Source organism: Cryptotermes secundus, unplaced genomic scaffold (genome assembly GCF_002891405.2).
Source record: "Cryptotermes secundus unplaced genomic scaffold, Csec_1.0 scaffold758, whole genome shotgun sequence".
Classification (NCBI taxonomy): Eukaryota; Metazoa; Arthropoda; class Insecta; order Blattodea; family Kalotermitidae; genus Cryptotermes; species Cryptotermes secundus.
In genome coordinates this window covers 256227-273151 of record NW_019718625.1, presented here as the reverse complement: position 1 = coordinate 273151, position 16925 = coordinate 256227, and the positions used below count along the sequence as shown (strand labels likewise).

The window sequence follows — 16925 nt, the reverse complement described above, 5'->3', positions numbered from 1 at the left end:
CTCTCTAAACGTAATTTCAGGGTCTCTGTTGAAGGTGAAATGTCAACACCAAGGGAAATGCAAGCAGGGGTGCCACAAAGTTCTCTCCTTTCCCCCACTCTTTTCAACATGTATATTAATGATGCCCCCAAAACTCATGGTATTCATTTGGCCCTTCTTGCGGACGACACGTGTCTATATGCGACAGATCGCAAAGAGGGTTTTATTGTTAGAAAACTCCAGCGCGGTCTCAGCTCAATGGAGATCTGGTGTGAGCGCTGGTATGTAAAAATTAATGAAGATAAGACTCGGGGGGTCTACTTCTCTCGTGGTCGTCGACCGCCTGAGTCTTGTCTTACTCTAAATGGAAGAAACATTCCATTTGTAAATAGTGCAAAATATCTAGGTGTAATCTTCGATAAGAGAGTGACTTGGAGATTACACATAGAAATGATCGAAGCCAAGGCCTTCAGAACATTCATTAGAGTGTATTCTCTATTCAGAAATGAGCGATTGAGCGCTAACATTAAACTAACCCTCAATAAAGCTCTTATTAGATCCGTAATGACTTATACTAGTCCCGCCTGGGAGTTTGCGGCAGACACTCATCTAGTGAAATTGCAGCGCCTGCAAAACAAGGTTCTCCGCACGATTGGCAATTTTCCAAGGCGCACACCGGTCCGCGATTTGCACATGGCATTCAAAATCCCGTACGTATATGATTACATAACAAAATTATACAGGCAACAAGCAGAAGTCATACAAAATCATGATAATGAAAATGTTCGCAACATCGGACAAGGCGAAGCCCGACACAGAAAGTATAAGAGGCTTAAACTTGGCGGCGGTCAGGCATACGACCGTTCAAGTGACTAGAATGCGGTGGTAGCTAATACTACTAGGATATATATATATATAAAAGGGCATAATCTGCTGTACCTATCCTGGACTGACAGAGGCCGTGTATATATTGTACATTTAAATAAGAAATAAGTGTGTATTGTAAATATTTGTAAATACAGACAATTTACTTAATAATACAGACTGACTAACAAATGACAGACCCGACTTCTCGTCAGGGAGGGCGCTACACATGGACAGGACAGTAACTTTCATTCAAAAGTAATATGGGGCTCGACACCAAGACATACACACTGACTGACCGTCAGTTGCAACGTGACTCTGACTCTCATTGCGATTGGGATAGATTGGAAGTTGAGAGGATAGTAGTGCACTCTCGAGGTCCAGATCGATCAGGCAGATCAGAAGATTCAGATTGTCCGTTTGATTGGATTGAGGAGACGGTATTGTATTGGTGTCGAGCGATTACGTGGTTCATTGCTCCTGGAGAGGAGTTGTGATCACTCGCTTACCGAGGGAGATTCTTCGAGCTGTCTCGAGTGATCATAGAGTTGGAGTGTGGTCGTCTGCAGCTTACTATCTACAAGAGTTAGAATAGTGCGCAAGAACTACACAGTGAGTGGTGTGTCTAGTACATCGGAGGTGGGGCCGTCACGTCTGCAACGAACTATCAAGCAGGCGAAATGACGGAACTGACCTTGCGAGAAAGGCGTTGGAAGGCAATCGTGGCTTCCTTTGAGAGGAACCAGGTAAACTTAACAAATAGTAATCCTGACTACCAAGAAGAAAACGAATTACTGAGCAAAGGCTTGCAAATAATAGGGCAGCTTATCCACACATCGCCCTCCATAAATGGAAACGGTGGCGAATGGAATAAAATCATAATAATATCCGAGGCTGAAAGAACATTGCTTTGTAAGCATTTCGACCGTAAGGCTCTTTTTACAGCCATGCTGCGTCTGTACGCTTCCATCCACAGGGAGATTCGAGAGTCTATCTTGCTGGAGCAAAAAGAAGAATCAGCTGAGGAATTTCGAGAATAAAGAAAGGGTAAACGAAACCCCTCAGAAGAGCAGAGTAAAAAGCCAATGCCGTCACCTAGCCCAAGAGACCCCAGGATAAAATCCCAGGAGGAAGTGACAACAAAAACTTTTTTTGTGCCAATCAGGACAACAGAAATGGACGTCGCGGAGTAGACATCCGACAAAGAACAGCAGCCGTCTTGAAGCAGGTCAGGTAGGCCTCCTCCCATTGTACTAACATCTACAATTAACCTGACACAGTTGCAGAGGAATAACAAAGGTATTGTAAATGGCAATTTTCATTTCCGCAACACCAGGAGTGGGACCAGATTTGTCACAAAAGAAATGGCGGACGTTTCAGCCATAAAGAAATTCCTTGAGGATAGCAATCTGGCTTACTTTTCCTATTTTCCAAAATGCGAAAATCCCATTAAAGCTGTCATCCGTCACCTCCCCCAAAATACTCCAGCGGATAAATCTGACGGTCTGGTGAGTCTGGGTTTTGACGTTATTAACGTCAAACAAATGACAACCAGTCGTCGGACACCTCCGGAAGGAGCAAGGTCCGTCAAACTTCCCCTCATCCTAGTCACCCTCCCAAGAACCAAAAAGTCCCAAGAGCTCTTCCGGTTAACCAACCTCTGCCACATTGCCATTAGGGTAGAGGCCTACACAGCGAAAAACGGGATTACATAGTGTTACAACTGTCAACAGTTCGGCCACTTTTGGGCTAACTGCAAACAGCAACCATGTTGTTTGTGGTGCGGAGGTGGCCACATACACAAGGAGTGCCTAGAAAAGGAGAACTCTGCCTGCACACCAGTATGCTGCAACTGCCGATTGGCGGAAGGAAAAAATTCACATCCCGCCAATTATCGGGGTTGCAAGCATGCCAAGGAAGAGCAACAGAGAAGGAAGGTTCAGAGAATGTCCAAAACTACGGGGAGGGTGTTCTCTTCAGCCATCTTCACTCCAGGTGTCTCCTTCGCTGCGGCACTCCTTGGCAGTAGAGTAGAGCAGAGACAGCGTCCTCAGGAAAGCAATGTTCCGGTGGCTACACCCACAACAAGGAAGCAGATTGTACCGACCCTGCACTGCAGAAGGAAACAGGTCAGTCAGTTCAGGCTACTCAATTAACAGTCAATCCCTCGACAATATATTAAGATTAGTGATCGCAGTACAGCAGATAATGACAGAGCTCAGTGGTGCACTCTCCGAGGAGGAAAAAATAATGGCTATTACTAAGACTGTGCTAATCTCATGAAACAAAATGGCCAGTAGTGTTCATAGGCCCCTCAAAGTCATAGCATTGAATCCGAACGGCATTGGGAGGCAGCTCTATGAGCTCAGTAAACAACTGCAAGACCTACATGTAAGTGTGGCCCTGTTTTCACAGACACAGCTGAAACCTCATGACAGGTTCTTTATTTCAAATTACCACTCTTATAGAATCGACCGCCACTAGGGCAGAAAAGGAGGAACTACCGTTGCAGTAAGAAAAGCCATTCCCCATAACCATGTAGACTTACCACCCCTTGTTTCAGTAGAAGCAACAGGGGTCTGCTTACCAATTGGTAATAGCAAGGTGCTACTTGCAGTTGTTTATAAATCTCCAGGCAGAGTCTGGAGTGATGCTGACATGACTGAGCTCTTAAGCTTCAGACGTAAATCTATTTTGGCAGGTGATTTGAATGCTAAGAACCCCTTTTTGAATAACAGAATTTCAAACCCCTCAGGCTTGAAATTTATGGATTTATTTGATATGAGTGATTTCGAAATCTCAGCACCAGAGTGCCCCACTCATTATTCCCCTGCGAGAAATGGTGACGTGTTAGATATTGTGGTTCACAAAAATATCAGAATGTCAGATGTCATCCTCTCTGATATTTTGAACTCAGATCACCTACCAATAATATTCCACATACCGAATCACATTAATATTAGAGAATCTTTCGGAAACCATTGAAAAATTTATAGATTGGGAGCGGTTTCAAATCCTCGCTTCCGAATTAATATCAGCTAAACCAGAAATTAATTCGGGGTAGAAGCCGATAAAGCGGTACGCGACATTACAGCCTCTATTGCTTTGGCATATAGGTTGTCGACAAGTAAAATTACACTTTCGGACATAAACAACGATCTTCCTGGTCTAGATCGTTAGATAAAATATAAACAGAGGCTACGAAAACTGTGGCAAAATACCTGGGATACAGCGTGTAAAAGGGCAGCCGATTGGGTCACCGAATCAATCAGGCGAATGTCTCGTAAAAAAGGCACTTGAACGGTGGGAAACAGAAATATGTAACGCTAAAGTCACACCTCAGAGTAGTTGACACATTGCGAAGAGGACCAACTGCTATTCATGGTTCTTCTGACCGTAAATTTCACCCTTCTGTAAAGCCAACGAAATTTCTGACTGTTAGGAAATTCAGTTCACGCCACATGACTTGTGCGATAAAAACCATGAAGAGCGGGTGGAGGCTAGAGTCCAAGCTCTGCCAGAAACCGCAGACGTTAACCCCCCCCTCTAAGAATCAGACAATGTGACGTACAGTAATTAATAAAGTCTCTGAAATAAAAAAGGGCCTGTGGTTTTGACGGTATCCAAAATGAATACCTCAGGCACCTTCCAAGGCGACCACTAATTCATCTAACCCATTTATTCAATCATTGTTTTCGGCTCTCACATTTTCCAGATACTTGGAAGGAAGTAAAGAATACCTTTACCTAAACCAGGTTAAGACCCGAAATTTCCTCAAAATTTACGTCCGATCAGCCTCCTGTCCACGACATGAAATCTATTCGATAAACAATCTTGAAATTCCTTCGTAAACATATTCAAGAAAGAGGCCTGCTCACCGCAAGCCAGTTTGGTTTTCGTGCACGTCACATCACGACATTGCAATATATGAGGCTGGCGGACCACGAGACCCTTAATTTCAACAATAAAATGTCTATGGCCGCGGTGTCCCTGGACGTCGAAAAAGTCTTTGATACCACGTGGCACTCAGACTTGCTGAGTAAGTTATCAAAATTGAAATTCTGGAATTCTTTGACCAAACTAATTGGGTCCTTTTTTTTTCTCAACGTAAATTAAGTGTTTCGATTGAAGGCCCATTTTTTCGGGTCATTCACCTGATTGATTTTGTGACCCAGTTGACTGCCATTTTGCACGCTGGATCCCTGGTTTCTTGCCACAATTTTCGTAACCGTAACAAACGAACTAGACGAGGAAGATCTTTGTTTACGTCCTAAAGTGTGACTATACTTTTCGACAACCTACGTATATTCCGTAGCAATAGACGCTTTAAAGTCGAGCACCGGTATATCGGCATCTACCCCCGACTTAATTCTCTGTTTTTGTGTGACATTAACTCAGAAGTGAGGCTTTGAAACTGCTCTCAATATGCAAATGTTTCAATAGGTTCCGAAAGATTCCTCAATTTAACATGATCCAGTATGTGGAATATTATTGGTAGGTGATCTGAATCCAAAATATCAGAGACTATGACATCTGACACTCTTATATTTTTGTGAACCACAATGTCTAGCACGTCACCATTTCCCGCAGGGAATAATAAGTGGGGAACTATGGTGCTGAGATTTCGAAATCACTCAAATCAAATAAATCCATTACTTTCAAGTTTGAAAATCTATTCCAAAATGGGTGCTTAGCATTCAAATCACCTGCCAGAATAGACTTACGTCTAAATGTCAAGAGCTCACTGATGTCAGCATTACGCCAGGCTCTGCCTGGAGATTTATATACAGCTGCAAGCAGTACTTCACTGTTATCAGTTGGTATGCAGACCCCTGTTGCTTCTTCTGCGTTAAGGGGCGTAGGTCTACATGGTTATGGTGAATGACTTTTCCAACTGCAACGGCAGTTCCGCCTTTTCTGCCCGAGTGGCCGTAATTTCTATAAAGGTGGTAATTTGGAATAAAGTACCTCATGAGGTTTCAGATGTGTCTCTGAAAACAGGGTCACATCTACGTGTAGGTCTTGCAGCTGTTTACTGAGCTCATAGCTCTACCTCCAAAAGCTTTTCGCATTAAATGCTATGACTTTGAGGGGCCTATGAACTCTAGTGGCCATTTTGTTTCATGAGGTTTTGAACAATTTTTGTAATGGCCATTATTTTTTCCTCCTCTTACAATGCACCACTGACCTCTGTCATAATCTGCTGTACTACAGTAACTACTCTCAACATATTGTCGAGAGATGGACTGTTTACATGAGGAGCCTAAACTGACTAACCTGTTTCCTTCTGCAATGCAGGGGCCGGTACAATCTGCTTTCTTGCTGCTGGTGTACAAGGCACCGGAGCGAGATTTCCTGAGGATGTTGCTGCTGTCGCTTTGCGCCGCCTCTGAATAGCGCCGCAAAGGAGACACGTGGAGTAATGACGTTTGATGAGAACACCTTCCCCGTTGTAGTTCTGGGCGTTTTCTGTGTCTTCTTCTTTTGCTGTTCCTCCTTGGCGTATCTGCAACCCCGATAATTGGGGGAGGGGGGTGCGGTTTTTCTCCCTCCGCCAATCGGCAGTTGCAACATGCTGGAGTGGAACAGATTTCCCCTCTTCTGGGCACTCCTTGTGTAGGTGGCCGCCTCCGCACTACAAACAACGTGGGGTTTGCTTGCAGTTTGCCCAAAAGTGGCCGAAATTCTGGCAGTTGTAGCACTGCGTGAGCCCACTTTGTGCTTTGTACGCCTCTACCTTGATGGCAATGTGGCAGAGGTTGGTCAGTCGGAGGAGTTCTAGGGACTTCTCCGTTCAAGGTAGTGTGACAAGGAACAACGGTAGGTTATTGGTATTTCTTCTGGAGGAATCCGACGACTGGTTGACATTTGTTTAACGCTAATGACGTCAAACCCCAGACTCAGCAGACCGTCAGAGATATCTTCCGCTGGAGTATTTTGTGGAAGTTGACGGATAACAGCTTTGATGGGTATCTCAAACTTGGGATAGTAGACAAAGTTTGAGAGATTGTTACTCTCCAGGAAATTTTTGATGGCTGAGAAGTCCGCCATTTCCTTCGTGACAATTGTGGTCCCGCTCCTGGTGTTGCGGAATTCAAAACTGCCCGTGACTAGGTCTTAGACCTTCATCTGCACTGCACCAGGTTAGTCGTAGAGGTTAGCATGATGGGAGGCGGCCTATCTGATTGACGGATGGCTGCTGTTCTCCCGGTTTGTTGGCTGTCTCCTCCACGTCCATTCCTCATGTCCTCAGGGGCGCATAGATGTCCTTTTTTGTACTTCACCCTGGGATTTTATCCTATGGTCCCTCGGGCTAGGTGTCGTCTTCGGCTTTTTCTTCTGCTCTTCTGAGGCGTTTCGCTTGCGCCTTCTTTGCTCGCGAAATTCCTCGGATGATTCTTGTCTTTGTAAATTTACCCTCCACAAAGCTCTTATTAGATCCGTAATCACTTATGGTAGTCCCGCCTGGGAGTTTGCGGCAGACACCCATCTAGTGAAATTGCAGCGCCTGCAAATCAAGGTTCTCCGCACACCGATCCGCGATTTGCACATGGCATTCAAAATCCCGTATGTATGACTTTATAACAAAATTATGCAGGTAACAAGCAGAAGTCATACAAAATCATGATAATGAGAATGTTCGCAATATCGGACAAGGCGAAGCCCGCCACAGAAAGTATGAGGATTAAACTTGGCGGCGGTCAGGCATACGACTGTTGGAGTGACTAGACTGCTGTGGTAGCGAATAATACGAGATAAAAGGGCATAATCTGCTGTACCGAGCCTGGAATAACAGAGGCTTTGTACATATTGCACATAGAAGTAAGGAAAAAGTGTGTATTTGTAAATGTATGTAAATACAGACAGTGGAGTTATTAATACAGATTGATTGACAAATGACAGACCCGACCCCTCGTAAGAGAGGGCGCCCCACATGGACATGACAGTAACTTCATTCAAAAGTAATGGGGCTCCACACCAAGACAGACTGACTGACTGACCGTCAGTTGCAAACATGACTTTGACTTTGACTTGGCATGTGATTAATACTAGAAATAGGGCATAATCTGCTGTACCGAGCCTGGACTAACAGAGGCCTTGTATATATTGTACACAGAAGTACAGCATAAGTGTGTATTGTAAATGTATGTAAATACAGACAGTGGACTTATTAATACAGACTGACTGACAAATGACAGACCCGACCTCTCATAAGAGAGGGCGCCCCACATAGACAAGACAGTAACTTCATTCAAAAGAAATATCTGGTCATAAGCCCCAGCTGGGGCTCAACACCAAGACAGACAGACAGACTGACTGTCCGTTGCAACATGACTTTGACTTTGACTTCATAATCGTCAGTGATCACATTCAGTTCAGAGCGATCGGTCATCAGAGTCATCAGCTCTTCACAGCTACCAGACAGTTAATGTGGCTGCCGCAGCTCTCCAGCAACTTCGTTCTGCGACCAGGCAACTAACGTAGCTCCCACAACACTCACGCTCTGCGACCAGGCAACTGATGTAGTTGACGCAAGTCTCCAGCGACCATGCCCTGCGACCAGGCAACTAACGCAGCTGTCGCAATCACGGTAGGCAGCTGTTTCTATCAGCGCATGCAGAACCACATCACTGGCCGGACAAACCAGCTGAATGGCCATAAATGCTTGATCTATTTCAAAGGAGCAAATTCTACCAGCGCATGCACTGTACAACAAACGGCCCTTTTCAGGGCCCGCAAACTTTATGAAGTGGTTGTCTATTGGAGTATCGACAAATCCTACATAACGAATGGTGGTGATTATGTGGAAAAATAACTGTAAGTAGCTGAAATCTTGCTCTATTTAACTGGGTTCTCATGCTTTCTGTATCTGTTGTAGTTTTCACTAAAAAAAAAAAAAGGAGGCATTATATATGGAACGCTCCTCATATAAACAGCTGCAAGCAGGACTTCACTGTTACCGATTTGTATGTAGACCCCTTGTTGTGCCCCAGGTTATTAATGGGTATGCTTTATCTTAACATGGGGTCAAATTTATGTTTTATTAATTATAAGTTGGAAACCCACCAGAAGCCAGAGTTGAGACGCCATACATTTTTAGCCATCCAGTGTCAGTTGTACAGTCTATAGAAATTGCTGACAAATTAAGTGGCGACACGAGGCAAGTCTCGCCACCGCACAGTTTGCTGACTTTAGGGGTTTTGCACGAGCAGCTTTTCGTGATGTTGAATTTTGAGGGGCTTGGACGGGAGGAGCCGCGAACACTCTGACTTTAAAGAGTCGCTCAGAACAGTCGCGTGGTAAGGAGGAGACGCGGTGGAGTCAGATGTCTTCCTGTTTTGTAAGCATGAGTGCTTTGCCTGTGTTCGGATCACTGATGGTTGTCAATATATGATTTTGGTTGGTTAATGCGTTCTCAGGATAAAATTGGTTAAATTATTTTAGCGTATAAACCTTGGAGTGTAACAGAGTAATTCTGATTTATTGAGTGATGGTTTAGATACAAATATCTGGTTTAGTAATTAAGTTTGGGTGTAACATTTGGTGCGTTAATTGTTGGTTAAAATTTGAAAGTTGGTTAAATGATTCACTATTGGGATACAACATTTGGTTTATTGTTAAGATATAAATTTTAGTTAGCGAAAGAAGGTTACAGTGTGAATTTAGTTCGCTGTTATTACATGATAATTTTGGTTTACTGACTGCAGAGTACAGAAATTTGGTTTACTCGTACTCCATGCAGGTGTACTAGACTAGGGGTAGTAAGGTTTAAGAGGTTAGTACAAGGTGTGTAATCACAGATTGTGTGTGTTAATAGGCTGTACATATGCAATTGTTGATTTAATTATATTTGTTCTTATTTTAATATGTTTAGTGTTTATTTCGGTATTAGTAATAATTAATTGATTGGGTGGAGTAGAAGCTATCCACAGATGTTGAACTGTTGGCAATTAGGTGGGATTTTCTAAATTTTAATGGTGGTAGCTTAAGATATAATAAATTTTTGCGTAACAATCGTTGTGACAAAACACCCTGTCACTTTACTGAAACAAAGGGTCGTCTGTCTACATGGTTATGGGGAATGCCTTTTCTAACTGTGATGGCCGTTCCGGCTTTCCTGCCTGAGTGGCGATCTGTTCTACAAAAGAGGTAATTTGGAGGAAAGAACCTCATGAGGTTTCAATGTGTCTCTGAAAACAAAGCCACATCTATGTGTAAGTCTTGCAGCTGTTTGCTGAGCTCATAGCGCTGCCTCCCAATGCCGTTCGCATCAAATGCTGTGATTTCAAGGGGCCTATGAACTCTAGTGGCCACTTTCTTTCATTATATCTAATACAATTTTCGTGATTGCCACTATTTTCTCTCCCTCTGACAGAGCTCCATATACTGCAGTCACTACTCTCAACATATTGTTGAGGGATTGACTGCTTACAATTGGAGCCCAAATTGACTGACCTGTTTGTTGTTCCTGTACAGGGGCCGGGACATTCGGTTTTGTGGCTGCTGGTGGAACAGCCACTGGAACTTGGCAAGTGAGGTCGCTGCTCTTGCGATGTGATGTCTCAAAGCACTGCCGCGAAGGAAACATCTGGAGTAATGATATTTGAAAACAGCCTTCCCTTTTAGGTTTTGGGTGCACTCTGTAATTTCCGCTTCTGCAGCTCCTCCTCCACGTCTGCAGTCCTGACAGTTGGTGGGATGGGGTTTCTCCCCTCCTTCATTTGGCAGTTACAGCAAGCTGGAGCGGAGGCAGCGTTCTCTTTCTATGGACACTCTTTGTGCGGGTTGCCGCTTCCGCACTACATACAACGTGGAGGTGGCCACCAGACATGGTCAAAACGTTGGCAGTTGTGACACTGTGTAAGGCCACTCTGTGCCATATATGCCTCAATCCTGATGGAAATATTGCGAAGGCTTCGCACGCTGAAAATTTCCTGAGATTTTGCCGTGTGAGGTACGGTGATAAGGAATAATGGAAGATTTCTTGTTGTCCTTCCCTCAGAAGGTGACCTGCGAGTAGTAGTCATCTGTTTGACACTAATTACATCAAATCTCAGGGTCACCAGTCCATCAGTAATGCCCTCCGCAGGGGTATTGGGAGGGAGGTGACAGATTACTGCCATTATGGGTTTTGGGGATTTTGGAAAGGAGTAATAGGATAGGTTGTTACTTGAGAGATGAGATTTGACGGCTTCGAAATGCGCCATGCCTTTGGTGATGACTGGTTCCGTTTTTTTTGTACTGAGGAACTAAGAGTCGCCTTTGACCACATTTTTCAGTTGTCTTTTCAACTGAATCATGTCGATGTTTGATGTTAGTATTATCGTGGGTACCTGCCTGCTTTACCAGGGACTGCCTCCTCCATTATAGTGGCCTCGGCACCAGAAGGGTTGGTGTTCATAACCGTTGCCCTGATAGGTGCAAAAAAGTTGCAGGCGGCAACCTCATTTGTTGGGGTGCTTCCGGCCACAGCTGCTACTTTTTTGAAGTTGGGGCAGACTCAGTGGTGCTGTGCCGTTTGCGCCTTCGGACTTCTTTGAAGCCTTCCTAGGCTGGCTTTGGAGTTCCTGCCTTTGCTGTGGTTTTGCCCATGGTACTGGACTTCAGAAGGGACCTCAGTTCGTTCAGTGTAACTGTGTATGTCCCATACAGATATCTGAACAGTATCTTACCGGTGACAGCCTTGTAGTACATGGCCCTGTTGTCATCTGCAGCGCTGACTATTGCCATCCATTCGGCACTCTCCAAATCCACAGCTGGCGTATAGCTGGCCACATTCTCGATATCAAAGAGGATTGTAAACAACTTCCTGTACTGCTCATCCACATCAGGCTATTACCTTATGAGTGGCTTCTACTCTGCCTGTAGGGAGGCAAGTTTCTCTGCCCAGAATGCCTGGTACCCCGGCACACAGACGCCTGCCATCTTTGGCATGGCACAACACTCACTGAACCACTACCAACTTTGGTATAACACTAGTGTCACTGAATTTTTATCTTTTCCCCACAAATCACTCAGCCTAAGTCTAAATCTGTTCTTCAGTCATTTACTTGTCACCAATGTTTTTTCTTTCTTTCCAACTTCACACACCAACCAATCCACATTCTAACAGAATTTCTGACAGCGCTGATTGATGGGTTCACTCACACTGCTAACCTCCTAACCAACCATGACTGCCATCAAAGCAGAAATTTTACAAAGCAGAAATCAAGCACCAAATTTCAATCTTAAATTCTCTTCTCAATCTCCTGAAGCAACTGATTGATCTGACATCCCCACAAACAACAAGCAGCAGAAGAACCTGATCTCATGTGATCAATGACTCGATCTATCTCCTACAGTGTCGAGTCAAATTCAAAGTCAAAGTCATAGTCATAGCCATAGTCGTTGCGACTGACGGTCAGTCAGTCTGTCTGTCTGTCTGTCTCATGACCAGATGTTACTTTTTAAGTGAAAGTTACTGTCCTGTCCATGTGGGGCGCCCTCTCTGACGAGAGGTCGGGTGGGGCTCATGACCAGATGTTACTCTTTAAGTGAAAGTTACTATCCTGTCAATGTGGGGCACCCTCTCTGACGAGAGGTCGGGTCTGTCATTTGTCAGTCATAGTCGAAAGTATCAGTCCATTTTCACTATGTACACTTATTTACAATTGAATCTTAATATATAATATATACAAGGTCTCTGTCAGTCTAGGCTCAGTACAGCAGACTATGACCTATTTCTAGTAGTATTCGCTACCACGGCAGTCTAGTCATTTGAACGGTCATATGCTTGACAGCCACAAAGTTTAAGCCTCTTATACTTTCTGTGTCAGTCTTCACCTTCTCCGATGTTGCAAACATTCTCATTATCAAGATTTGTATGGCTTCTGCTTGTTGCCTGCATAATTTTATTATAAAGTCATATACGTACGGGATTTTGAATGCCATGTGCAAATCACAGACCGGTGTGCGCCTTGGAAAATTGCCAATGGTGCGGAGAACCTTATTTTGCAGGCCCTGCAATTTCACTAGATGAGTGCCTGCCACAAATTCCCAGGCGGGACTAGCATAAGTGATTATGGATCTGATAAGAACTTTGTGGAGGGTCAATTTAAGTGCGAAAAAACTTATGTGAAGAATACAGTGGGGGTTGTATTGTATATGATTTCATAGGGTGGTGCTTAGGCACAGAGTCACTTTCATATTAGATATACATCAAATGTTATGGTTCAGCAGGTGGCACTCTTACTTTGTATTTGGAAGTTCCTGGGCTCAACTGAAATTAAGCTATCCTAATCAGAGCTTTTTGTTTTCCTCAATCCTCTGAAGCAAACGCTGGAATAGTATCTCAAATTAGGGCATAACAGCTCCTTTCCATATCTTTCCAATTCACTGTTCACTAATCACCCAATCATTCAGTGCTATATGAGCTGTTAAATAAATAAATCATGGTACATATAATTACTATTACTATTACACACTACTGTAGTTAAAGATAATGTCTTCTAAATGTGCTAGTTGCTCAAAACCCTGCATGATTAACATACCAGCTTCCAAGACTACTCTTCTGGATCACCTGTAATACGTATGTATGTAAGAAAATGAAACAAGCTTTGCAGTATCATCACAAGTGTTTTTTTATCATTCCTGATATAACGAGGCACATTTTTATCTTAAAGTCATTATACCTGAAGTGCTCTTATGTAATATCTCTGCTGATATAGTGGGTAGTTGTAACTACTCACAATAAGGGACATGTCATATTAGTCTTTGTCATTGCTGACTCTTCGTGCATTACTTTTACTGTCAATTAATACATCTTGGTATTACAATAATTAATCTATTATCCATTAAAAATTTCATGTACCTACAGGAGACCTACTGTATGGCTAGTACTTCCAAAACAATGAAAAGTGTACATGAAGTTCTCTGTGCTCAGCTGAGCATATCATGATGATGTATGGATCCTTGGAACTAAACAGAGGTCTGTGGTCAGCTCTATGTCAACCATTTTACCCTAGGGAAAGATCTCCTGGTACTAGCTGGAGAAGAGCCTAAGGAGGACATCACACACAATCTGCTGGATGTGGTAGCAAAGAGAGAAGTCCTTGCCTCTGTCATGAATTGAAACCATCATACAGAATATGGCCAATTGCTATATTGAAAACGTTAAGCATTCTTTAAAAGTAGTGACTATTTTGTATTGTATGCAGAAAGAGTGAACAGCTTCAACATATGCAGCCAAACCCAAAAGCCCAGGATATACATTGGACATGGCCCATGAAAACTTAAGGCAAAAATAATGTAATAGAACAACGAATAATCTGAATTAAAATAAATTAATAATAAATAGTTTTAAACTGCATGACCACACGTTATAATTCTATTTCATTTGTATCAATGTTAAGAAACAATATGGTGGAAGCCACATTTAATCCTTGTAAATCTATGGTTTTCTCTTACTTCCTGAATGCTTTCTACAGTCCCAGTTTCATTTCCTCCTGGATATGTTCTTCAGTTTATCATACAAACTTCAAGAGAAACATTAAATTAGAATTATGATATAATTATAAGAACTTCAGGCAGAATTAGTGCATCATCCTCCAAGGACCATAAGCATTTATTACATGAAAATGAGTTCCTGGAAAAATTATCTTATATCTGAGCTATATGGATATGGCATGCATACTGATACTGGTTTGTACCATATAACTAGGGTGATCAAGACAAGGATGATGAGTTGAATGTGATATAGCATCCATGAGAAATGCATGGAAACCTGAAGGGACTATAATAGCAAAGTGGATATATATAAAATAGGGTACAAAGGTGTAGAATGGATTCAACCAGTACTGGATGATTTGTTCACAATAATGAACACTGGGTTTTTGTAGAAAGTAGGGAATTTCTTGGCCAGCTGCATGATTCTCAGCTTCTCACAAATGACTTTGCCCTATGGAGTGTGTTATGCTATTTTATATTGTATGCAATCAAGTTTAATTAACATTATGAATAACTATGTACATTTATGTACAAATGAATTTAAACATCTTGTTTTACATCATCTACTGAAGGCAACATTTTGCTGCAGCTGTTTGAGTTGACGTTCTCCATGAGAAATTAGCATCTTTATTGCATACTGTGAAAGGAAAAAACCATGATGAGTAATCACAGTAGCATACCCTATGGCAATTCAGGTTATGTATATATGAAATACAAAGTGGTCAAAAATCAGGCAACCCTTGACATAATACAGGTCAACAGTGTGGGTTGTGAGACCATGTGAGAATGCTGTGCACTTACCTCATCTGTGTGATGCTTATTGTTTTTAAAATCTGAACGTGCCCACTCTAGTAATTCTTTTCTGCTTTCTTCATCAGGAACATCACGTATAGCCCGTAAGAAACTACGATACAGTTTCAGAACTTGCTGACGAAGCATAAACTAGAAAGAAAAATGTCATTATGTTTGAAACTGTGGAATTCTGCTGGTTCACATCTATACTTACATGATGCTGTAATTAATTTAATGTTTGTATTACAACGCACAGTGAATAAATATGGATTCACATACAGATTTAATAAGGTAAAGTTGTCCCTGTGGTTAATTAGTTAAGCACTACACACTGTGAGTGATGAGTGGAAGTATACCTCAACCTTTCTTGACCTTGGCACTATATGATAGTGAATGGTCAGCTTCATGCAATGGCCATTTAAACTTGGAGAAAGTAGCCCCCCTTCATACCCATTCGATAGGGGGCTGGGTGAGCCCCAGTCAGTCTGAACACTGCGGAGATGATGATAATCCTGTACTGCCGGGAATCGAACCTGGGCCGTCCAGCACGTCACAATACCGGCTGGGTAATCCTGACTTCTATAGATATAAATACAGTATGCGTTGCATACCAAATATATTGTTAGATAACATAATGGCCGTAAGACAATTAACTGCTACATTATGAAGCGATGTTCAGGTCATAACATTCCAATATAAGTCACCACTTGCTCTTCAAAAATCTGACCCAATTAATGTTAGGCTGGGCATCCATGAACGCAAAGCCAACAACTATGATACTGAAGAAAGCGGTCTTCTAGGATGTGGCACCGTGTAGATCTACCCGGTGCCACATCCCAGAAGATTGCTTTCTTCATAGTCACCGCCGTGAAAACCTCAAATCTTAAAACTATGATATTCTTTATGTGCTCAATGTGCTTGGCCCCTTACATTAAACCACTGATTTAAAGTTGGCCAGATCATGCAAAATAAATTTCGTACGGCTATAAGCAGAGAAAATAGCGCCTTACTCCCATAATTAAACTATTATGTGTTTACATACATATCAAACAGTTACACGCCCCGAACTACACCATAACCTAAAACAAGAAATGTACACGTTTTCAGAACCATAAATAAATAACCCGTCGACAATACCTGCTTTAACGTCATGGTTGCCTGTGGCATTTTTTCAGACATTGGTTAATGTTTAATTACATAAAATTAAGCATTGTCATCAAGTTCCATTAAAAATACTTCCGGATGAAATAACCGTTATTAATCGCTGCATACATGATCAAACTAGCTGACTTTATAGAATGAATCTGGAATGGATGCTGTAAGCTGTATCACAATAAAAAATGTTGTACAATGCGCCGACGTTATCTCGATAACAAGTTACTGGCGAACACGATTGTCAAAGCCCTCCAAGCCGTGAGAGCTATTGCAAGGTATTACAAATGCATTCCTCTGTTCGTGTTAATCAGAACAATAATAATAAACTGCAAACTGAGTCATCTTCCACGATCAGTAATTCATAAGAAATAGGCATATCTTTATTAGAGGCAAGAAGTATCCTTTATTTTTTCGTTTTTGGTTTCGTCTATATCGTCTAGACTCATCTAAAATTTTAAACGTGTATAAATTTCCATCTAACCTTAACTTCATAGTAATACCTTGCAGCATATCCGCCGCGACGTCCAAAAAGCATAACTGCTGCCATCTCTACTCACATGCAAATTTATTGACACAAATGCCACCGCCACCAGTACCGAGAGCACGATGCTACCACGCACTACCATGCTATCATAGCACAGGCTTATGCG

General features: G+C 42.5%; 1 protein-coding gene across 4 annotated transcripts; it reads right to left on the bottom strand.

Annotated features, from left to right (window-relative positions):
- Positions 1–13530: 13530 nt before the first annotated feature.
- LOC111862458 (LYR motif-containing protein 2) lies at positions 13531–16925 on the bottom strand. 4 transcript variants are annotated; one of them, XM_023847901.2, is made up of 3 exons: positions 16776–16925; positions 15130–15270; positions 13531–14965 (listed from the first exon to the last, which is right to left on the bottom strand). In XM_023847901.2, the coding sequence occupies exons 1-3, from the start codon at positions 16899–16901 to the stop codon at positions 14888–14890; spliced, it is 345 nt and encodes a 114-aa protein (XP_023703669.1). In that variant the 5' UTR covers positions 16902–16925; the 3' UTR covers positions 13531–14887. The 4 variants fall into 4 exon arrangements, with proteins under 4 accessions (XP_023703669.1, XP_023703680.1, XP_023703687.2 ...); XM_023847912.2 differs by having other exon boundaries at positions 16833–16925; XM_023847919.2 differs by having other exon boundaries at positions 16757–16839.